Raw genomic sequence first — 25,132 nt, forward strand, 5'->3', positions numbered from 1 at the left:
CAACATGTGAATCTTCAGCGACTGATGCCACGAACAGATGTACACTGGGTAAGTGAAATTTTCATTCTCCAGTCTTGGAGTCTTTCATAGATTCACGTGTGACCCACCCACCTCCCTGGAGAAGCTCACCATTACCACTCTTATTCACTGTTATTATGACTATGCACTTGTGCTAAGAAAATCTGAGGGACTGGACCTCCTCTCAGGGGCATTCTAAATGGTGGTGGCGCCTGATTGGTGGACTCTCAAGTTTGGTCCTTTTTTCCTCAAAATGACTCTGATAGAATGCTAAACTGAGAGGCCTTGGGCCTATGGGTTTAAGCCTACCTTGATAAAAGGTACCAGGGACTCCCAGCTCGACGACAGGGAATGATTCAAGCATGTGAATCTATGAAAGATTCCAATACTGGAGAACTATAGTTACAGGTAAGTAACTCATTTTCCTTTTCCCCCTCATCAAGTCAGAGATGGCCTGTACTACCAATACTTATTCCCCGTTTATCTCAGTGTCTGGGAGTAATACACAAAGACCAACTGCCTGTTAACCTAGTAATGTGACCCAGAATAGAGGATGCAGGCACCACATGGTCACTCCACAAAAATACCAATTTTCTAAAAGTGGCATTATCAGATTTGTGACTTAAAATCCAACTTGATCATTAAAGAAGGTTTTAAATTACAAATCCTTAGACACTAAACTCGACATTCCTGCCTGCCCCAAATTGAAAGTTATCACTGATCAAATGTAAAAAAGGAACCCAATGCTGTCCTCTGGTTGGGGTTGACGTTGCATTAGTGACAAGCAAGTGTAAGGTTTTTCAAAAGCCGGATATGTAAAAACTTTGTGCATGTCCAACTTTTTAAATACACTGTACCCTGCCCATTGGATTGTTAAGGGCTAAACCTAGGGGGTGACATAGTATTATAAAGGAAGGTTTGGGACTGGCAAAAGGTTTAGTTTGACAGGTTGAAATGGCAATTTAAAACTGCATGCAGAGGCCGCAGTGGCAGGCTTGAGACATGCCTTAAAAGGCTACTGAAGAGGGCGGCACAACATGTGTTGCAGGCCCACTAGTAGCATTTAATTTGTAGGCCCTGGGTACAAGTAGTACCATTTTAGTAAGATCTTATAAGTAAATTAAATGTGTCAATTGAGTGTAAGCAAAAAATGGAGTAAAGCAAAAAGTTTGGGGATAGACCACCTTAAGGTTGTCAAGTGTCCCACTTACAGTGGGACACAAGTGAGGAGAGACTTGAACCAAAATATTAAAGCAACAGCATTGTTACAAAGAGGATTTCTGGTCGAGCCTGCATTGTGCCTTGAATTCCTGACTGGTTTAATAAAGAGAGCGAAAAACCAAGATTATCAGCAATAGGGCACTTATTTTTTTCTTGGTAATTTTTTTTGTAAGATATGCATAAAACTAGAAACAGTACCCATTATTACATGCACACTGACCGTTATCTACACTTTCACTCTAATGATCTGCAGTTACAAGCCATTTTCTATGTACTAACCCATGTTTTTCCTTTCTTTAGATTAACAGAATTGGAGACTACTGGAAACCATGGTTCTTTAAGCACGTGGAAAAGTATCTGAGAGTGAACTGCGGTGGAACAGAGTACATTCCTTTAAGACATTATTACCATAGACATACACGGAGCATCTTCTGGGAGCTTCAAGTAAGGTTCTCATGGCTTCTCATGTTTCTGTAGGAGGCGATAGCTGTGCAACTAATAAACTGCAGTGTTGGATAATTTGCCTGGAAGGCAAATTGCAATGTAGAAGTTCACCAGTTCCTCCCCCCTCTCCGGGGACATTAACTAGGACTATTTCAGTGATAAAATGTTTTTCTTTAGTGCTTGCTAACAGTTTTCCATGTCATAGCTCTGTAAGTAACAAGTGTTCTCTTCCAACTTGATGATTTGTCAGCTACAGAAAAATGAAGTTTGTTCTTCTTGGAGTGATACCAAAATTCAGCAGGTTATCCACAAACTGCAGCAACCGTTTACCTCCATCATTTGACTGGCTAACTTTATATTTGGTTGAGAAATACTCAGACACTACCATTGGTCACTTTTGTGGAATTGATCAGACTGCTTCCTGTGGCATGCTGGTGTTAAGTCTCTAAAACCAAAAGATGAGGAGACACCCTAGGGGCAGATTATTTGGCAAATAACCTAAAAAGAGGGGATCTGGTGACTTACGAGAGTTGAAAGGAAACAAGAGAGGAATTCCCCTCAAGTGGTCTTTTTTGTAAAAAAGGAACCAGTGGCCATAAAAAGCAGTGTATGTGTGGGAGATGAAACAGTTGTCTCATTGTGCCATGTAACTATTAGTAAAGGTAAGAGAGAGGATTCAATGGTTCCCTGCTTAAATGCATTTTAGATGCCTTTTTGTTGTCTCCCATACAAGAGTAAAAACATAAGAGGTACACTTTCTAACTTATGGTTGTTTCCAGGAATGCATCTCTGGCACCCGCTGTCATCTTCAATTCTTGAAGATGCATATTTTCAGCCTTTCACAGTGGCACATCTATTACTTGGGACCAGCGTGCAAAGATAATTGCATCCTAGCAGTCCCTCTCTACTGCTGAATGTTTCTATGTACTATAAGATTGCACAGTCATTACCTACAGAAAATAGTCATGCTACCTTTGTAATGTTATACAAAGATACTTCCACATCAAGTTCAATCAAATTCATTTACTCCACCAAATGCACTTTATTGTGCTTTTACAACTTTTTACATATCTTGTTCACTGTGTGTAGAATGAACTTCTCTCATCACTGTAAAACACTTTAAACGAATTAAACAGTAAGAATTAACAATTTTTAAAAGTAATGGCATACCCTTTGAACCTTATAAATTATTTTAATATAGCATTGCCTTAGTATGCAAAACGGTCTTAAGGAAACCCCCATGAAGGTTTTAAAGTTTCATTCATTCTTTTAATGGGAGCAAGGACCAGCCACTGCGAATGAGAAGAACTGCAGCCTAGGTTGTAAGGTGTTTCCAATGGATTCCCTTGCTCTTGATGAGTAGGGCGTCGATCGGAGACTAAGGACAATTATAGAGCGGAGAGGCTGTAATATTTAGCAAATAAGAAAAGAGGGGCTGGGAGATTCTTCCCGTCCAGTTTACAGTCTTCCAAAATTAAACAGTCAAAAACATAAGAGTACCCTGTTCTGTGATGAGTACTCCTCAATACCAAGTCGGGGAGGAGAAACAGTTACCGGAAGCATTAGTTAGTTAGGAGCAAGAGCCCCCACTCACCCTTAGGTGGCATGCTTCGTCATCAGGCCTGCTTATCATCGGGCTGGTGCTGCAGTGCCCGATGGGCCACGCAAGAGATTGTTTTGATGGATGCCAACAAAAACTGGAAGTGTAAAATGTGTCCCATTGTGTGAGTTAGTGAGATTGGAAAAAGAGTTGGTGCTCCTAACTAGCTAATGCTTCAGGTGACTCTTTCTCTTCCCCGACTTGGTATTGAGGAGTACTCATCACTGAACAGTGTGCTCTTAAGTTTTTGATTGTAATATTTAGGAGACTCAATCCTGACTTTGTTACGAAAGCTTATGCTTGATAAGGCAGACATGTATTTAGAATGAGAATGTATAAGATAGTGAATACTCAACATTAATAGAGCTGCTGATTCCTTGCTGCATCACCATGAATAGCTGCCTTGTCTTGTGTTGCAGGGCTTTCACCAGGTTGCCTGTAAACATGATTGCATTTACTATTAGAGATTGTGTTTATTAGATGTAGGGTCCAGAGTGGACTATCTGGTTTAGTGGTATTGTTAATGGAATTGTGCTTGATCACCATGTTTTCAATTTAGAAACTCCATTTTGTTTTTTACACCATACAAACTAACAAGACAGGGAAGGGAAGGGCAACTTCCTGTTCTGTGGTGCATTTGTTGTAACTGCAGTTGCAAGGGTCCGTGGCAATGTAGAAATTAGAGATGTGTCTTAAAAGTTAAAAGGGAAAGAAACAGTAGCTTCTGTGTGCTTCTGCAAATAGCGTTTTGTTCAATTTGGAGTAAACCAGGAGCTTAACATTGATGCAGGGTCACAGTTCTAGACATGGACTGGTTACTGAAAGAACATGCTAAAGGGCTGAATTTCAACTGATGACTACATAAAGTAAGCGAAGAAAGCTATACCTAGCTTAACATATATATAAGCAAATTAATACAGCATCATAGACTGGACCGCTGGCAGTATTAGGCCACGTAGGGTAAGGAATAGAGTGAAAGTCCAGGACAGTGTGAGTAATTAGAATTTGGGTCCTATTTAACATTCGCACTGATGTACGTATTATCTGCTGAAATGCTTGTAATAATTAGGATCAGCTTGATCTACATAATTTATAGGCAAACAGGCAGAATAAAAAAATCATACTATGGTAAAATACCAACTATTGTGTCTGAGTACTGACCTGGGAGTACAAGAGCTGTGCTCCTTTTAGCATCACGTGCAGATAAGAGATTCTCTAACTGGTTTGGTTTCACTGACTCCCTGTATAATAGGGCACAACTTTCTGGAGTGAGAGTAACGGACACCCGCTAGTTCTTCTTTTTCTCTAAAAAGGGTATATTTCCTCTTTGGGTCTAGGAGGAGACCTACTGACTATTGCGGAGAAGGTAACACTGTCTCAAAGAGTGGTATTTCAGCATCGCCCTTCACCAATAATGAAAAATGCTTCTCAGTTTTATTTAGCTTTTTTGACTTCTTACATGTTTAACAGGCACCTGTTTGACCACTATAGAAATTGTATAGATTATGATCAAGATTCAGTGATGGAGAACTAGTGTTAACATGGTAGCAGTTTTTTTTTCTATGATCTCTGTTACAAACTCAAACTGCTCCATATGATACTTGGATGCCTGATATTTTCTGTATGAAAAATAACTGACACATTAAAAGTGAATGATCTGCTTCACATAACCAGTTGTACATTTATTGTTTCTGCTTTTTCCCTCTTAAAGGACATCATTCCATTCGGCAACAACCCAGTTTTTCGTTCTCTCTTTGGTTGGATGGTGCCTCCAAAAATCTCTTTATTGAAACTCACACAAGGAGAGACAATTAGAAAATTGTATGAACAACATCATGTGGTGCAAGATATGCTGGTCCCAATGAAGCACCTAGAAAAATCTATCAACGTCTTTGACAGTGAAATTAGTGTAAGGTTCTTTCTTCTAAAACATTTTATTTGAAACGGGCACTTCTTTAAAAGGAGTGTAGAGTTACGTTATAACAGGTGAAAGTCACTTTAAAAGAGTTTAACTCTAGTTACTGAATTAGGACACAGTTCGGATTCTGTGACCTGAAGTTATCATTGTAGACTGTCACTCACAGAATATGGTTCTCCCATTTCAACATAGTAAAAAACAAACAGTAATTTAGGATTCCGAAACATACCTTTAAGTAGGTTGACTGGGTGTATATATGAAGGCACATATTCTACATTGCGGCAGAAGGGTATTTCTCCGTTTACGTTCCAGGCGTCTGAGGGATAGTAGTGACATTTGAAGTTTAGATGGGGGTCAAGAAGTAGGCAATGTTGAGGTGAAGACTGACTTCACCGGGTTGTCACTAAGAGAAGGATACCCTTCATCTTAAATTACCTGGATGGTGGGGTGGTTCACAATATTCTGGTTGAAGCCTCGACTACAATAGTATTGTCAGGTAAGTAGACGTGGACTTAAGAATAGTAAATTCTTATATAAGAGAGAGAGAGAAATATAGATTTACTATTTCTAAGTCCACATCTGCTTACCTGACAAAATAACTGTAGTCCAGGCTTTAACCAGACTATATACACACACACATAAATATATATATATATATATATTTTTTTTTTTTCACAAAGAAACCAAAGGTTACAAGGACGTTATAGTTAAGTTCAGTTTTTACACTAGTGGAACCATAGAAATTCAGCTTTTCTAGTTAGTTATTTTAAGTAACTATAACTTGTGCCCTAAGGTAACTATAATTCGCGCCCTCACCATGCACATTTTTCTCATCAATAATTTTCTTCAGGTGTTACAGTGATCTTATCAGTGATGTCATAGACGATGTCATGAGTGATGTAATATCTGGGATAGTTACCGATGCATGCCAGGGTTGTGGATTATATTTACCTTAATATACGAGGGAACTCTGACTATACAAGCTGAATTTCCATGGTTTTGTGCGTGTAAAATCTGAACCTAACTATAAAGTCTCTATGACCTTTGTTTTTTTTAGTAAATGTCTAAGTGTTTTTTTTACTCTGTTTCCTAGCTATAATGTCCCTATAACCTTTATTTTTTTTCCATTGTTTTTTTTTTTTTTTAAAGCTGCCTATCACAATGCGTGGTTTGGGGGGCGGGGTGGATTGGACACAGGGCCTGGCATTGTGTTGCCCTCACCCAAGCTTGCTGCTCCAGCTCCCGCCCTTGCCATCCATTTTCCAAGTCCAGGCCCCTGCTCCCTCATTATAGCCCTGTGTGGCCGTTGTTCTGCCACTGCCCTTCCCATCTGCCCTGAACAGTCAGCTTGCTGCTCCATCCACCTCCTCCCTAACCTCTAAAGTCCTAGACCATGCACCAGCCCCTTCCATCCTGCCCTGCACGGTCCAGTGTGCTGCCATTTCCCTCCATTTAGCTTGATGTATCTCCCTACTCCTTCTGCCCTCAATTACCAAATTATATGCCCCATCATTGCCCTCCTGCTTAGCCTCTGTGCTTTGCTTGCTGCCCCTACCTTCCTTCCCCCTGCCCTTGGATGTCTGTGTGCATGCCCCTGCTTCCTCCTTTTTGCCCACTGTGTGCCATGGACCTGCCACTGCCCATCCTATCTACTCTGAGTATTCTGTCGAACTGCCATTGCCCCTCCCGCCTGCTTAGCATGGTCACATGGGTGGCGCCTGTCCCTGCCACATCCATTCTGCCTGCTAGAGTTCCATGCCCCTAACCCCTCCCTTCTGTCCTCCATTGTTCACTTTGCTGCCACTACTTTCTGCCATCCATGCTCTGTTGTGCTGCAAATGCTCCACCTGCCTGCTGTGCATGGACTGTTGTGAAGACCCTTTCCCTGCCCTCTCTTCTTTCTCTGTCCAGCCTTTACCCTTCCCTTCTGTCCACCATAGTCTTTTGTGCATGCCTCTGCCCCCTCTCTCGTGCGCACCATGGCCGTTGTGCTTCCACTAAACCTCCTGTTTGTCACACATGGTCTTCTCAGCTGCCACAGCCCCTCCCACCTGCTCAGTGTGGTCAGCTTGTTGACCCCCTGCCACCTTCCCTCATTTGTCTGAGTGTATGCCATCATAGTCTTACTGTTGCCCTCCATGGTGTGTTGTGCTTCCACTGACCTCCCCGCCTGCCTCTATGCTCAGCTTGCTGCTCCTGCCCTTCCTCCTTGCCCCTTCCCTCTGTTTTCCATGTGCAGGCCACTATCTCCTCCCTCCGACCTTGTCTGGTCCGTTGTCATGCCGCTGCCCTCTCTCTCCTGCCCTTCATGGTCCTGTCTCAACTGTCTCTTCTGTCTGTCTCGTTAGCTTGCTGACCTTGCCTCTTTCCCCTCTGCTCTCTGTTGTCGACGTGCATGGCCCTGTCCTCTCCCTATTGCTTTCCATGGTTCATTCTGCTGCACCGCAGTCCCGCTAGCCCTGGGTGGTTTATTGTGCTGCTGCAATACCTACCCTGTAATGTCAGTCTGTTCATTCTGCTGCACCGCAGTCCCGCTAGCCCTGGGTGGTTTATTGTGCTGTTGCAATACCTACCCTGTAATGTCAGTTTGGTGCACTTGCCCATCTCCCTCCTTCTTCCTGTTATCCAAGTACATGTCCCTACCCCCCTTCCTCCTGCCCTCCGTGATCCAATGTATCATTCTTCACAACATTTTGAACTTGGTAAGAGGGAGAGTTTGAAGAAAGAAACCTGGGGAATTGATTTTCCCCATTGACTTACATTGAACAAGAGGAGGTTTAGGCAGGTGAAAGATAAAATAAAACCCTTTCTGATGGATACAACTACCTGTGGATTCCTCACCTAATGAATACTCCCATGGCGCCAGCATTCAACGGAAATCTTCTTCCTAGTCTCTGCACGTCGACGAGGACGTCACTCTAGCCCACTCGACGCCGTCTGACGTCATAGAGGCATTAAGAGGTCCTCGACGACGTGCCGACGTCAGTTCCCTTTTTTCCGTGCATTCGAAACGGTTATCTTCGAGGGAGCAACTGTTACTTTTGTGGTTACAGTGTATTTTTTGCTGCGTAGTCCTTCTTTGCAGTAATAATGTCGCAGAGAAAGTCGGGTTTCAAGCCTTGTCGAGAGTGTGGGGGCAAGATGTCAGTTACAGATCCTCACTCCGACTGCCTTTGGTGTTTGAGCTCCGACCACGACGTCTCAACTTGCGATTCATGCCAGCACATGAATCCGAAGGCCCTCAAGGAACGTGAGGCTAAGTTGTTTATGGCGAAGTCGAAGAAAGAAAAGCATCACAAGAAGTCTTCTTCGCCAAGGCATCGGCGTCATCGAGACTCCCGGCGCCGTAGAGATTCACGGCGCCATTCAAGCAAGGAGACTCGTTTCAGGTCGCCTTCGGATCGGCGCCGGAGGACTTGGGAGGTCAGTCCCACGGTCACGCCGCATCCGTCGACGCCGTTGCCCTCTCCGGCGTCACCGACTTCACCTGGGCAGGCGTCGGTGATTGAGGTGATGCAGCCTCTTGTGTTGTCTCCGGCGTCGCAGACGTCGAGGCCGGCGTCGCCTTCGATACAGGCACCCCAGTATCCGGCTTTTCCCACCCCTGGAGCCGATAGTACCGCATTCCTCAATGCGATGTATACCATCTTCCAACAGATGGCTCCAGGGGGTGCTCCGGCTGGTCCTTTGGCCTTTTCATTGGGTGATCCTGCGCCTCTACGGCCGGCACCCTTTATGCCCTTTCTCCCTTTTGGGAACGTGGGCTCGGCGCCGGTGGCCGCTCCGGTGGCTTCAGAGGGATTGGCCCCGGAGATTTCCATCCCGTCGACGTTGGGATTTCGTCCTGTGACTCCGGTGGGTCCATCTGCTACAAGTTCTCTTCGTCCTGCTCTTTCATTGGCGTCGAAGTTGCCTGTGGCGCCGGACGCGGCGTCGGTTGCTTCTGGGGATCGGCGCCGATCTTCGACTTCGGCAGAGGCCATGTCGACTCCGCGTATCGAGCAGAGGCTACATTCGAGGAGACGGGCTCTTCGTCTATTGGAAGAGCAGGAGCACAAACGAGTCCTGGAGGAAGGAGAACTGGAGGACTCTGGTGATGGACTGCATGGTCTGGATACAGCCAGTGGGCTGGACACTTCCCCTGAGTGGGATCTTTCGTCTCCAGGGGAATACACGGAGGAGGCGGCTTCCTTTCACGCTGTAGTACGGAAGGCAGCTAACTTTCTGGACCTGCCTTTGCCAGTGGCAGAGGCGAAGCAGAATCTTCTAACGGAGGTGCTACATCCGGCCTCTGCTGCAGCGGAGCCTCTCTTGCCGTTTAATGAGGCTTTGCTTGATCCGGTGCTAGAGGTGTGGAAGAGGCCAGTATCTTCCTCAGCGGTTCATAGGGCTGTGGCCAGGAGGTATCGAGCTGCGCCATCTGACCCTGGCTTTCTTTCTAGACACCCTACACCGGAGAGCTTGGTGGTGCAAGCCTCCTGTTCATCAAAATCAGCGCCTGGATCTTTCCCGACGGTGCCTGGAGACAGGGACTCGAAAAAGCTGGATGCGCAGTCCAAGAATTTTTTTTCATCCTGCAGTCTGGCGTTGAAGGCCACCAACGCAACTTGCATTCTGGGGAGATACATCCATGCTCTTATGGATGACATTTCGTCATCATTTACGGAGCTTCCCCAGGGTCTTTTGGATGTTGTTTCGGACACCCAGGCTGCCGCGACCCAGATTATTCAGTCTGGGCTGGACACGACCGACTCGGTGGCTAGGGCAATGAGCACGGCTGTGGTGGCAAGGAGACAGGCCTGGCTCCGTAATTCGGGGTTTTCTGCGGATGTGCAGTCAACCCTATTGGACCTCCCGTTTGATGGGGACAAACTGTTTGGGGCCAAGGCAGATTCGGCCTTGGAGCGATTTAAGGAGAGCAGGGCCACAGCCAAATCGTTAGGGCTCCAAGCTCCTTCTTCCTCTGCCTCTTCCAGATTTTTCAGGAGGTTTCGTGGATTTGGGCGTGGCTCTTCCTCCTCTTCCTTTCGGGGGAGATTCCAGCAACCTGCCTCTTCCCATCCCTATAGATCTTTTAGAGGGAGAGGTAGGGCCCGCACCAGAGGAGCCTCTCAGCAGCACTCTGCCTCTTCCTCGTCCTCTGGAGGGGTGCAGCAGGGAAAGCAGCCTTAGGCTTCCACCATTTCCCACTCACTCCTCTCCTGTAGGGGGAAGATTACGGCATTTTCTCCGCAAGTGGAAGACTATTACAACGGACACTTGGGTTCTCAGTATTGTGTGAAAAGGCTACACCCTTCCCTTTCGGGAGTTCCCGCCCCCCATCCCGCCTCGCCCATCTTATTGTTCAGAAGAACACCTCTTGTTGCTAGAACAGGAGGTACAAGTCCTCCTTTCAAAGGGTGCGGTGGAGTTGGTCCCAGAGCAGGAAAGGGGTCGAGGTTGTTACTCAAGGTATTTCCTGATTCCCAAGAAGGATGGTCGGTTGAGACCAATCCTGGATCTGAGGATCTTGAATTGGTTCCTCAAACAGGAAAAGTTTAAGATGCTGACCCTAGCTCAGGTGCTTTTGGCGTTGAACAAGGAAGATTGGATGGTGTCTGTCGACTTGCAGGATGCTTACTTTCATATCCCGATACTCAAGTCACACAGGAAGTATCTCCGGTTTGTGGTAGGATCGCAGCACTATCAGTTTGCGGTCCTTCCGTTTGGTCTTACTTCAGCACCTCGAGTCTTCACGAAGGTGATGTCGGTGGTTGCGGCAGAGCTCAGAAGGAAGGGGATAGCAGTATTCCCTTACTTGGACGACTGGTTGATCAAAGCCAAGTCTCCGGAGCTTGTGTTGCATCATCTGCAGTCAACGACTCAGTTGTTGTTCGACCTGGGCTTTTTGGTGAACGAGCCCAAATCTCACCTGGAGCCCTCTCAGCGCCTCCTGTTCATAGGGGCAGTACTGGATACAACATTGAGTCGAGCCTTTCCTCCGCCTCAGCGGATTCAAGATATTCAGGAATTGGTTCCAATGTTTCGAAGTGGAGCGGTAGTTCCAGTCCTCAAGGTCCTTCGTCTGCTCGGTCTGTTTGCCTCCTGCATTCTGTTGGTCACGCATGCTCGCTGGCACATGAGGGCTCTTCAGTGGTGCCTCCGAAGGCAGTGGTCTCAACACAAAGGAGATCTAGAAGGTGCTGTCAAGATCTCCAGAGATGCTGCTGTGGACTTGAAGTGGTGGATTGCGAGCAACAATCTTTCATAAGGAAAGCAGTTCGCGCAGTCGCCACCAGTGGCCACGGTCATAACGGATGCTTCCACTCTAGGGTGGGGAGCTCATCTGGGGGATCTGGAGATCAAAGGCCTTTGGTCTCCAGAGGAACAGATGTTTCATATCAATCTGTTAGAGTTACGGGCTGTACGTCTGGCTCTCAAGGCCTTCCTCTCTTCCCTTCGTGGTCAGTCGGTACAGGTCCTGATGGACAATACTACCACGATGTGGTACATAAACAAACAGGGAGGAGTAGGGTCGTACCTTCTCTGCAGAGAAGCTCTTCGACTATGGTCCTGGGCAAAGGACCATCAGATTTGCTTGGTAGCAAATCATCTGCCCGGGGTCTTGAATGTACGTGCGGACGGTCTCAGTCGCCAATTCTCGGCAGACCACGAGTGGCGTCTCCATCCAGATCAAGCCCGTTTGATCTTCCAAAGGTGGGGGTTTCCTCGGGTAGATCTGTTTGCCACTCTGGAGAACGCGCATTGTCCGTTATTCTGCAGCCTCCAGTATCCGATGCAGGGAGCGTTGGGGGACACGTTTCAAATAACCTGGTGCGGCCAGTTGCTTTACGCGTTTCCTCCCATACCCTTGATTCCTCGAGTATTGAGGAAGATTCGCCAAGACCGGGCGCTAGTCATCTTAATAGCTCCGGATTGGCCAAGGAGGGTGTGGTACTCCGACCTTCTCCAACTCTCAATGTGCCCTCCGCTCCGTCTCCCTTTCAGGGCAGACCTCCTCTCGCAGTCGCAGGGGCAGGTTTTACACCCCAACCTCCAGAGTCTGCACCTACATGCCTGGAGATTGAACGGGGCAACCTGAGTTCCTTCTCTCTTCCGCCTGATGTAGTGGATGTTATATTAGCGGCCAGGCGACACTCCACTAAATCTATCTACGCTAATAGGTGGTCTAAATTTGTTGCGTGGTGTGGAGAGAGGCAGATTGATCCCTTACATGCTCATCTATCGGACGTTTTGTCTTTTGCTCTGTCTCTAGCGCAGAAAGGTTGTGCAGTGGCTACCATTAAGGGTTATTTGTCGGCCTTGTCAGCCTTCATTTGTCTTCCAGACCATCCATCGTTATTTAAATCCCCTATTGTTATCAGATTCTTAAAAGGTCTTCTAAATAAATATCCTCCAAAACCATTTGTTATGCCGCAATGGGATTTGTCCTTGGTCCTGACTTTCCTTATGGGGTCCCCTTTTGAGCCTATGCATTCTTGCCCCTTAAGGTATTTGGTTATAAAAACAGTTTTCCTGGTAGCTATAACATCTGCAAGGAGAGTGAGTGAGTTGCAGGCCTTATCGGTAAAGCCCCCTTATACAACTTTTTATGGGGATAAGGTGGTGTTGAGGACCAAGGCTGCTTTCCTCCCGAAGGTTGTTTCACCGTTCCATTTGGCTCAGACAATTACTTTGTCCACGTTCTATCCTCCGCCTCATCCTTCTAAAGAGGAAAAAAGACTGCACCGTCTGGACCCAAAGAGGGCGTTGAGCTTCTTTATTGATAGAACAAAGGATTTCAGGCTGGAGGATCAGCTGTTCATCGGGTACGTGGGCAAGAGGAGAGGAAAGGCAGTCCACAAGAGAACACTCTCCAGGTGGGTTGTTCTTTGCATTAAAATCTGTTACTCTTTGGCAAAGAAGGATCCTCCTGAGGGCATTAGAGCTCATTCCACCAGAGCTAAGTCGGCCACTTCGGCCTTGGCCAGAGGTGTTCCTGTGGTCGACATCTGCAAGGCCGCAACTTGGTCGTCCCTTCACACTTTTGCTAAACATTACTGTTTGGACTCTGAGGTCAGAAGGGACGGCCATTTTGCACGGTCAGTGCTGCAGGATTTCTTGGTTTCACCATTTAGGCACCCGCCACCGGGCGTGGTACTGCTTTGGGACTCTATTCATTAGGTGAGGAATCCACAGGTAGTTGTATCCATCAGAAGAACGAGTTACTTACCTTCGGTAACGACTTTTCTGGTGGGTACATTAGCTACCTGTGGATTCCTCACGGTACCGTGTCTTAAATAGTGACAGAGCACTGTTAAATTATTTGCTTTCTTTATGTTTTTTTAATCCAGTTGAGCACTTGATTATGTGTTACACTTAAGGGAGAGGATGTGGCGTTGCAGCCAGAGCTTCAGACTTTGCAGCCGGGGAACCAGGTTCAAGTTTTGGCGTCAGCTCGACATCCTGTAATTCTGGGCAAATCACTTAATCTCCGCATGCCTAAAAGCAAAATGAATGCGTCTTTGATGAATGGAACTGATGCTCATGTAAAACACTCCAATACCTTTGGATCAAGACTGTGCTATATAAAATGCAACACAAACAAGCATTTGCAATGCACTAGGGTCTCGAATTTGTCGGAGTTACAGCTGTTGTAAACTCCCAACCGGATTTTCCTGCATTAAAAGAAAAAAACATCTCGATCGCTCTGTACACTTCACACAATGTGCAATTATGAATGTAACTGGCAAAAGTGCAATTTACGAAGCGCTCGACTTCTGCCCAGCGAGATCGCGCTCCAAAAACAGAGAAAAAGTAGTCCACAACCACAGCGAGCCTCGCATGTTTTCCATACTTGGTTGCTGCGCTGGAGGAGGGCTAACTACGGAAAAGGCATGACGTATGCGTGCCTTCTACTAATCAAAAGAAGCGTATTGTAACAGGCAAGGCAACTTGCCAATGAAAGACACTGAGGTGACGTCGACGGGGCTCCGAGCCCTTTCCTGATACCTAACGCGTCTCGCTAGCGATACGCATGCGCGAGCGAATGGGACGCAGGCTCGACCCTAAAAACAATTAAGTGTTTTGCACACTTCTGTCATTGGGTTATATTTAGGCTACATTTGGTTGATATTTATGCTACATTTGGGCTCCTTTTTTTCTGGTGGACTACTTGGGAGACTTATTTGTTTTGAAGCTCCCTAATTTCCTTATTTACTGCAGTATCTTCTGTAGAAAATGATTTCAGTTTTCCACTTCGATTTCCTGATGACGGCATTCAGATGGGGCACACTTTTGGTGTGAATTCAAATGTTAGCACTCTAGTTGCTCATTAGAACACTGTAGTAAACCTGTGCATTACCTGGGAGTTAACTGGCAGTCTGCTGCTGGTTTTGAAAGTGCATGTTTCAGTCTGCATGTCAGACTATTTTAATGAAATAGAAGAGGAAGATATTTGAGAACTCACTTAAAACTTGTCCTAAGTTTTCTTTCTACAGCACTAATCATAGTTTCTGTGACCAAATGAACTACCTCGTTTTGTGTCTTTCTAAGTTATATGTTTTAAGTTTTACCAGTTTCACTCCATCAAGATGGCTTCAGGTGTGCAACAATTTTGTCATAAGTAAGTCTGTTAGCGTTCTAGTTTTTAGACCACTCCAGGAGGCTGCAGTAGAACAGAAGGGAATCAACTGACAGACTGCTATTGGAAGTACATGTTTTACTGAGAATCTCAGACTTCGTTCTCATATGGCTGAGAAAGATGAAGTGAATTTGCAGAAAATGTTTAGCTTCTGGTGTACCTTCCATAAGAGTGGGGTGGAGGTGAGAGGAAACCTGCACCACTCCATTCCCTTTTAAAACATTTGTGACACCTTAAACGAAGAGAATGGCCCGAATGCTGTCTTAAGAAAATCCCCACCAGATTTTAAAGTAAAAGCTGTAAAAATTCTCCTAAGCACAAGACAAGGGGGAGTTACCCAAATAGACTGTCTTAGATAATGCTTTTGTTTATTGGTGCTAATGTTTGTGTTTCTCTTGATTACTGACCCAAACAAAGTAAGCCTCTTTTTCGTGTATTAAAAATAAGGTACTCGTACAACTAAATAATTGATCTACTGACTAATTGATGACAACGTTTTGACACTATTCATTGGACTGTTATTGATCGATGCTACCTTGGTTTCTGATATAGCAATGTTTTTGTGCAATCATTTAAATCCTTCAAACTCCTGTTATATGAACGCAGTACTGGAACACAGGCAATCTATGTCTGAATACTGAGTACAAGGTCTTAGTGGAGTACACATCTAACATTGTGCTTGTGCTTATATCATTATCTTCTCTAAATCGTACAGGTTTATCCACTGTGGCTTTGTCCTTTCATATTACCCAGCCAGCCTGGTATGGTACACCCCAAAGGAGATGAGGCTGAACTCTATGTTGATATTGGAGCATATGGAGAGCCCAAACGAAAGCACTTTCAAGCCAAGGCATCAATGAGACAATTGGAAAAATATGTGAGAGATGTACATGGGTAAGTAGAATATTAGGATTTAAATTAAAAATCTAATAACCCAAGAATGGAACTAAAAGGGGCCAACAATTGGCTCCACCCCCCGCAGGAATCTTTACCCCACGAGACATCATGAAACAAATAGAAATTCTGTAGTCTTTTCAGTGCTGATTGTTGAACATGTAGTATTGAGTGCAAAGAAAAAGAGGATATTTTTCATCTCACTTCATGGGACCTTTAAGTATTTCACCTCAATAAATAAAGTTAGATGGTGGCTTCAGCATCCTTTCTCTGCTCATGTGGCATAGCTTTTGAAACGAAAGATCCACCTAACATAAAACATTGGCAAAACTGAAGTGCTTAGTGTGTCATGCCTTCTATGTATAACTTTGATCATGTTAATGTATTTATTTATTTTGCTGCTGGCTCACAGGAGTGCCCACATATGTTACAGAATGGCTCATAGTCTATCAGGCTTAACTGTTTTCTGCCTTAGGTGCCCAGCCTAGTCCCCTCATTCAAGGCTTTCACCACTGTCATGTCCAAGAAGCTCTTCTGCATTTTCACCAGGTGTTTTTGATATCCTAGGCTGGGTATGATGCTACAGGAAACCTTACACTGGGATAACAATCTAGGTTTTTTGAATAAAGGAGCTTTTGGACAGGACCTCTCAAAGACTTCCCTACCTGAAAGGCTTCCAACAGACCTGCATTTGCGTCTGATATGTGTGTGTCCTTCCCAATTGAGCATACATACTACCTTGCACAAAAGCCAGGGCTCCAGTGGTTTACCCAATGATAAACTACGGTTGAACTGTACAGTCTCTTATGGACTTGAATTGGCCTATTTGCACTTGACACTTCACAGAGTGTTATACTGGCCATACACTTTATAGGTTGGTTGCAAGTTACTGCGGTGTCTTTCACTTGCTTTTATTCAGGTCCCAAAGTGGTATACTTTTTTGCTGAGGTAGTCCGGCAGTACTGTGCTATCTACAGGATGATTGCAGACTTGTGCATTTTTTGCCATCACGGTGATACTGGAATTACACAAAAGGCATTCATGTGTTGTCATGCTTCCATGGTATTAACATAGTGGTCAGGATAGCACTAACGGAGTACCATGACTATTCAGTGCAATTTACCAGACGGGTATGAGTGAGAGATCACCGAGTTATCTTGCAAAGTGCCTTTGCGGGCCCTTTGCTTAGAGTGTTTGAGGTTGCTGCTGCAATGTACCAAATTGCATCCTACTGATCTTAAACATCAGTACAAAAAGCACAGAGTGGAGTTCCTCTGACTATAGAAATTCCCTCGAACCACCAAGCATTGGGTATGGGTGCATGAGAATGGGTCCCTGCCCATCATGAGGCTGGTACTAATAGGAGAGTACAATATTTCACCTTAACAGTGAACCCAGGGTTGGGCAAGTCTTGTGTTTATGACAGAGAACTTTCTCCCTATTTTAGTAGATACTATGTCTTAGTGTTTTGTTTCCTGACCCAATTGGACTTAGCTGCCTACCTGGTATGGAACAGCAGTGTCTGGGCCAGTCTTCCATGACACTAACTCCCTCAGACGAGCAATTAAGCTTACTACTTGTCTTAAGGTCTGTGCTCCAAGGGGTGTTCTTTATTTTCGACCCACTGTGCCAAGTGTTTCTTTGCATGTCATAAGGTTGATGCCTACCAACATCAGATCATTCAAACGGGCTCTCAGGACCTCACTCCATCATGCCCACTTAATTTCTTTGCTGCTGCGGTTACCTTTTTTTATTATTCTCCCTGTTGGACACATACGCAGTTAATGACGTTTAGACATGATTAGTTGCTTATTGTAATGGTAGTTCCTTTTTTCAGGATTGCTCCTTCTGCAGCCCAAGAGCCTTTGAAGTTCTTTTAGGGCATTCTGGTGTGTTCTACCTTTTCTCACAGTTCATAATCCGCTTCCTGTGCATAAGGCCCTTTATCTTTTCTTCCTACCCCGTTAAGTGGAGAGGAGTGTACTTACTCCTGTATTACATATTTTCTCCTTTCACTCAAAGGCTTCTGGCTAAAGAACATTCTGATCAAGAAAGCAAGTGTGATTGGTCTGCACTTATGCCGTGATGAAAAGATTCTCACCAGGATGCACTGATGATATAGCTAATCCAAATTACAGAAGTTCATTTTTTTTAGGTTTGTCGGGGTTAAGTCATAAAATAGATATGTCGATATCAAGGTTGAATATTCTTAAGCTCAGGTGTACTTTGTTGACTTGTCTCACATAGTTTTTTCCAAGATTGTCTAAGGACCTTTGTACAGAAGACATAGGACTGTCACATGTGTTTTGTCTTCCTTACACTGCAATACTCTCTATTTTTTCTCAATTTATAGATATAGGTTGTTGGTTGACTGGGGTGTGAGCCCTTGTCAAGCAACAGCCACAATCCCTTCTGGGGTGAACCACAAAAAAAGCACTAAACTGCCACAAAGAGCTGTCAGGCTTAACTTAGAGGCAATCTGTAAAGTATGTATGCAGCACACAAACAGTAATAAAGTGAAAACACAACACAAGAAAAATCCCAAACCAATTTAGAAGCATAGAGTACATTTAAATACATTTTTTGACACCATATCTACAAATATGCAATCAGTAGAACCGGAGTTATGAATTTTTAAAGAATAAACTGCAATATGGTGCCTAAAAGCAAAAAGCGTCAACCGTGGCTATCTGGTCACGCTGGATCGGGGTTAAACTCAAAAGTGCAGGTTGACCACAATGGAGTGCAGGTTAAATGCAGTCCCAGATTAGTGCTCCTGAAGGTTTACCTTCTCAAGCTTTGCCTCAGAAGTCTCGTTCACATTGGAGAGGGTCGTGAGGAGCAAGGAGAGTGTCAACAGGCAGCAGTCTGTGTTGTGTGAAAAGCAGGCTGGACGATGGGGATGGGCAGGCTGGAGCTTCACGTTGGCGGTGCACTGCAGACTGTTGATGCTGCTGTGCAAAAAGACAGGTTGTTTGCAGCTCAAGCTGATTTTTAGTGCAATTGGCACTGTTCCGGTGTGAACGGCCCTGTTTGCGGTCTCTGTATTCAAGAGCTCGAGAGCCACACCAATGGTCCACGACCTTAAAGGAACCACTTGGGGTTCAGGAACTTGCTGAAGATCGGTCCAGGAGCTGTTGGGGAGTGTTTTTATGTCCCTAAGGCTCAGATCAGGAGGACAGCAGATTAGCTCTTTGAGTCACTTTGGGTCCTGAGTTCAAGATGGGTTGCAGGTCCAGTTCTTCTTTCCTAGGCAAGAGGGCAGCTAGTCAGCACAGCAGGGCAGCAGTTCCGACACAGTAGCAGTCCAGCAGAGTTGCATTCCTTGTAGCAGTACAGCAGTCCTTCCTAGCAGAGTATCCACAGGTCCAGAAGTGTACTGAAGAGTTGGGGCGAAGGCCTTATTTTGATACCCTGGTGCCCTTGTCCTGGAAGTGAAGGTGGGAGAAGCTTCTGGAAAGGTTCTTTGAAGTGCATGGAATTTCCTGATTACCCTGCCCTGGCTCTAAGCTAATTGCAGTGACAATACAGGGTTAATAGGCCCTTTGTGTGAAGGCAGAGGATAGGCTATTCAGTTGTAAGTCTGTATTCAATCTCCCCCTTCCTCCCACTATCCTGCCAGCAGATGGCTAATTCAGGCACACCTAATCCCTCTATTGTGTGACTGTCTGAGAGGAATCTACAAGTCTGTCAGCTACACCCAGCCATGCGACCCAAGACAGGCTGCAGGCATAAAGTGCAGGAAAATGCCCACTTTCTAAAAGGGTAATTTCAAAATAGTAATAAAAAATTTGACTTTACTTTTAAAGAGGGTTTATCATTACAATTTCTTATGTACGAAACATGACCTATCTGCCTTCTCCCAGTTAGGAACTACAGCTTATTAAATGTAATAAGGAACCCCCAATGTTACTCTGGGAGTGGTAGGCCTCACAGCAGTGAAAAACAAAGTTAGCTGTTTTTCACTATCAGGACATTTAAAAGTACATGTCCAGCTTTCTGATTGCACCGCACCCTACCCTAGGGGCTACCTGGGACCCATCTTAGGGGTGACTTATATGTCATGGAAGTTTAAGGCTTGACAAGTGAGTGTAAATGCCAGGTTGACACCGAAGTGTAGAACTGCATTTAGGCTGCAATGGTACATGTTTTAAGCTACTACTTACGCGTGTGGCACAATAGGTGCCGCAGGTCCACTGGTACCATTTAAGTTGCAGGCTGTGGGTGTATATGCTGTACCATTCTACAATGGACTTAGAACGTAATTAAATATGCTAATTGGGTATAAGCCAATTTTACCATGTTTTAGAGAGAGAGTGCAAACATTTTGTGCACTTTACTACTGCTTACCAGTGCTAGGGTCTAAGGCCAGCAAAAACAAATTTAGTGGAGCGTGAAAGGCAAAATGTTTGGGGGTGACTCTGCTCATAGGGCCAGGTCCAACAATAACAATAGTAGTTAAATGTGAAATTAACGGAAAAGCTTAACCTGAAAAGATAGATTTAAGCAGAGGACAGAAAAGGGATAGGGTCTTTATTTGTGGGAGGAGAGATGGTGCCACTGGGTGGCAGTCTGGTGGCAGAAGGAACATCCCCTTTTGAATTTTGGAACCCTGACCAAAGAGGGCTAGAAAGATGCTGAAGTAATCATTGGCAGAAACCAGGTCAGTTTACAAGTGACTAATAGAGGGCCTATGCATTAGAGTCTCTGCATCATGTACTTTGACCTGATTAATGTGCAATTAAGACTGTGCTCGTGTACAGTGGACTCTTCCTTTCAATCTCAACAGCTCACGTAGCTTTGTTTGTGGTATGATGTATCCTGTAGGTGCCTTTCCTTAGATTAAGTTCTGTGTTTCTTAATAAACATTTTCCTTGAATGATTCTTGCCTAAATAATACTTCAGTTTCATACCCTTAATTTCTCTGTTAGTGGTTTAGGCGTATTTTAATTATCTATTAAGTTCTGAATTATCATATGCACTGCAAAAACTGAACATGTAGGAAAATCAAGACCTCTTCTTGTGGCCTTTGGCTAAGTCCCCGTTGAAAAACCTAATAATAAAGTACATCTGGAAGCTGATTGTTGATTACCTTGCCTTTTGTTATGACCACTGTTGTCAATCTGTTTCTGATGCAAAAATGGCAGTTTGAAAGTCACAGGTAGAACCCACTGTCATAAGATGAAATGTTTTGAGGTCTGCAAGTGATCTGCATATTCAGACTGCATAACTATTATTGAAGGTAATACCACATTTTCTGTATCAAAGCTTACACACCTCTGGACACAGTTTTAATTTGTATAATTTGCCCTCTTTCAGCTTTCAGATGCTATACGCTGATTGTTATATGAATCGTGATGAATTTTGGCAAATGTTTGATGGCTCATTGTACCACAAGTTAAGGGAGCAACTGAACTGCAACAGTGCTTTTCCGGAGGTGTTTGACAAAATTTGCAAGGCAGCAAGACACTGAAAAAAATGGCGTGGTGATAACCAGAAAACATTTGCTGCAGCGGGAAAGATCAAGGATCCTTCCACAGATCCATAGCTTGTCTGAAATTATCTTAGATGCCGGCTAGATATATGTAACCTCGTTACATGTCCAGGAATCATTATCATTATTTGCAATGTATGCTACTTTGTCATGAAGTTATCTGTTAGATGGAGACAAAGGATTTGAAAAATGCCCTTGTGTTTGTGCAAGCAGACAAAATTATTTGATCGAAGTTTGAATAGTCAGCAAGTTTCACTCTTGAAATATAATAATTTATGCTTTATACTATTGATATTGCTTTTTTATCACATGAACGACAAACATGATTCCTGAACCTTGAATCTGAAGCACATATCACTGCACTGTGAGGATATTGAACCCAGTTTGATTACACATTATTCATCTGGAAAGCAAAAGTAGGCTTATTGAGAAGTCATTGTCAACATTATTTTGTTTTTCTTTAACTGTTTGAGAATATGGACCAACTGTTGCTTTTATCTCAGCCCACCTAGTGTTTTATAAGAATGGCTCCTGCCCCCTCAACTCAATTAATTTTGTTTGATCTTTTCACTACATAAGTGGGCCTTTCCAATCTAGCCCACTTTCAGTGTTTTCTTCTCCACTTGCATATCCTAATATAGATGTCTGTGGAACAGGATATATACATGCAACAAAAAGCGGAGTGGGTTAGTAATGTACTGCGCCTGTGCTAGGGGAGTCTTGCGCTAAAGCTGGTGACAACTCTGTCTGAGTATGCTTCTGCCTTGGCGGACATAGACTAGTCAGGCTTTATAAATGAAAACAACCATTAATTCTCTTTTTACTTTTTTTTTTTTTTTTTGTTGGCCCCGGATTTAAACATAAAAACATCTTAAGGAAGTTTTTCAGGACCTAGTTGTTAACTGCCTCAGAATAGGCCAATAGTCTGATAGTCATTTACCAAAAGTGACGCAAAAGCAGGAAAAATAGATCTTGATAATGCACACTGTTAGCGCATTTCCCAGACATAGTTTATACGGTCTCTATGGTTACAGTAGCACTCTTTAAATATACCAGCTAGAAGGGATCTGTGCTTCCCCACTTTTCCATGCAATGCTGTCTAAACGTTAGTCTAACGATTGGTGGTTGTGTGGTCAAGCTTTTGCATACTTCCCTTTAGTGTGAGATGTTGCTATATTTGCCTTTCACCTGTGTTTTGATATATGCTTTGTTCGTCTTCATAATGTAATTTAACCACTGATGAGGTATTTGTAATGTGTGCTCAGATCTGTGCTTAATAATTCAATTCCACTCAGAATCAATTTTACATTTCACTGTCAGTGCGTCTTTTCATCAATGAGTCTTGATTCATCAAATCTTAGGATTGTAAGACCACCAGAAAGAGGTACAATAAAGCTCAAGGAGTAGGTACAGAGCATGTTACGTTTGTTAGTGAAAGATGTCAAAGTGATTTTTTTAGAACGAAAATCAGAATAATCCTGGTACAGAAAAGGTAATGTTTAATTTTCTTTTTTTTCATTTTCCTGAATTGTTCATACCTTTCAGCCTTATTGTATGATAATATGACAGAGCTATGTATGCTGTTGATTGCATCCTACTGTATGTTTTAGTTTCTTAGTTTGTGGAGACCGATGTTGATTGGATACTGTGCCTGGTGATGGGTTGGGTTGATAGCAGTTTCTGTTGTTCTTTTTACCTTAATTTGCTAGGTAGTTGTGACCTCAGCTGTTGGGGAGTTGTCTGGTCAGGCCTAATAAATGTATTCATAATCTCAATCAATTTAGTCATAATGACAGCGGAGGCAGTTTGAGTATGCCCCTGTTGAATTTATGTCACTTATGTCACTTGTGAATGAGAATTTTGAGAAACCTCTCCATCATTACCCTTATGCTCATGGCTGCACATATCAATTTGCATAGCTGCATTTCGCCTTAAATGTATATTTCTACCCAAAATGGGAAACAAACAAACAATGCGGCAGCAGGATTTCTTACTAATGTTTTGCAGAATTAAACAGTGTTGCGATGGGGTGTAGCCTAGAATTTCTAGAGTCCTATGCAGTAGGAAATACTGAAGTTTGACTGCTTTTCTTCATGATATTGTGAATACATGTGATTCTGTTGGGAACATATGTAAGAGAGGTTTATCATCCAAATATGTGGCTCTGGTGATGGGGACAGAGAAAAATTGAATCAATGCTGTGAACTGGTGAATTTTCCAAAACCCACCTAAGAGTTGTGAAATATGAAAAGTTGAATAAAGTATTTTTCCACTTTATGTGGGGAACCAAGTTCCACCATTCATGTTTTTCCAATTCCCAGATTTTTAGAATATCCTTATTTGGGCCCAAAACCTATGATACCTACATTTATTTCTCAGAACATTTTCAGCCTTTTTATGTATTCTGCTATAAAAGCTAAATAGTTGTTAGCACAAAAGTCCATTAAGTGTGATTCCCAATGACTGATAGATCCATGATATTCTTTTGTTATCTTTTCCAGTGATTGGTAGAGCAGTCATTAATTTTAACAGAATTCTCTAGATTTTTTACCAGAATTTGTGACGGATCAGTTCCTGTGAGTCAAATGATTTACTTTTTGGACAACATTTAGGTGAAGTAATAAATAGGTGAAGTAGCTCTTATGCAGAGCACATGCCAAAGTGCCATTTGGGATTCATCAGTGTTCAAAGTTGTACTATTAGCTTATGTTATTTTCTCTGGACTGTATGTTATATATTTAGCTGTTGCATGTTTTTGTCTTAGTAACTGTATGAGTAGTATGTATTTTACAGTTTAGTTCTTACTAAATAGAATAAATGCATTTTAACAGAACAAATACACATTTTTCCACTATACCTTAAAGACAGAATGAATACAGACCTTATGAAGACGCATTTTGTTTTGTAAGCTGTTCGAATAACAGTGTATTCAGAATATTTGGTTGTTTGTGTTTTTAGCAAGTAAGGCAGTGGCTGCACTTACAGTTTTAAAGTACTTTCATATAATTGGAAAAAACAAAATATATCAACTGTGGTAAATGAATAGCCTCAGCTCTTCCTCAGGAGTGAAATAACTGGATTTTAAAATGTTTGTGTTTTATTAAACTGGGAATGAAATGGGTATTGAAAATATAGTTCTAGTTAATATATGCTTTGATAATACAAAATAAATGGTTTCATGTTTTCACGCTTGTTTACAGAATTGTGTGTAATTAGCTTTCTTTGGTTATAAACGTTTGTAAATTAAGTACACACTTGCCTTTTTGTGGCAAATGTAGAACTAAATGAATGTTGTAAACATTGAATATTGCCCAAACCTTCACTATCCCAAAGAAAAGTATTTAATGTATAGTGATAATGTGTTGGAAAATTCTTTCTGTCAGTGTTTTTGTTTCTTTTGGAGCCTTACAGATATTGTTAATTTTGTATTTATTTCCAAAATAAAATATTTTTCACAGCCTCCATATTAGTTCATTACTGACTCTGAAAGTAAAGCTTTAATGAGGTAAAAATGAAGGTATCTATCTGCTAGGCATGAAGCTTCTAAAGACTCCTGATATTGAGTTTTGCAGGGCGAACATGATTGGGTAATTTAACGGAAAATTGTAACATCATTTGATAAGAACTAGTGTAGTGTGCACTGTCTGCTTTCGTTCCAATTTAGGAACTAGGGTCCGTACCGATGATGGTTTATTGTACAGCATGTGAACAAGTTAGTTTTTCTGTATGATGGTGGGGGGGGGGGGGGGGGGTGTTGACTATTCGAATATTAGGGAAGATCGATAACTACCTGTCCATGGTTTGGGGCAATTAAATTGATTGTATTTGGGTGTTCTTAACTTCTGTCTATTGGGAGTTGATTTCTGAACTAAATGTTTCGCTTCAGGTGTACCCAAGGACACAGCCATGATCCTTATGAAT

At 43.3% G+C, this 25,132-nt stretch overlaps 1 protein-coding gene across 1 annotated transcript in view; it reads left to right on the forward strand.

Annotated features, from left to right (window-relative positions):
* DHCR24 (24-dehydrocholesterol reductase) overlaps positions 1 to 24,673 on the forward strand; it is a 106,720-nt gene extending 82,047 nt beyond the window's left edge. The window contains exons 6-9 of the mRNA XM_069232613.1: positions 1,540 to 1,683; positions 4,995 to 5,192; positions 15,539 to 15,717; positions 21,037 to 24,673. Of these exons, the coding sequence (XP_069088714.1) occupies positions 1,540 to 1,683; positions 4,995 to 5,192; positions 15,539 to 15,717; positions 21,037 to 21,190 (675 nt within the window). The 3' untranslated portion in view covers positions 21,191 to 24,673. The remainder of the gene's footprint in view (positions 1 to 1,539; positions 1,684 to 4,994; positions 5,193 to 15,538; positions 15,718 to 21,036) is intronic.
* The last annotated feature ends 459 nt before the right edge of the window (positions 24,674 to 25,132 follow it).

The sequence above is a fragment of the Pleurodeles waltl genome, chromosome 4_2, assembly GCF_031143425.1.
Source record: "Pleurodeles waltl isolate 20211129_DDA chromosome 4_2, aPleWal1.hap1.20221129, whole genome shotgun sequence".
NCBI lineage: Eukaryota > Metazoa > Chordata > Amphibia > Caudata > Salamandridae > Pleurodeles > Pleurodeles waltl.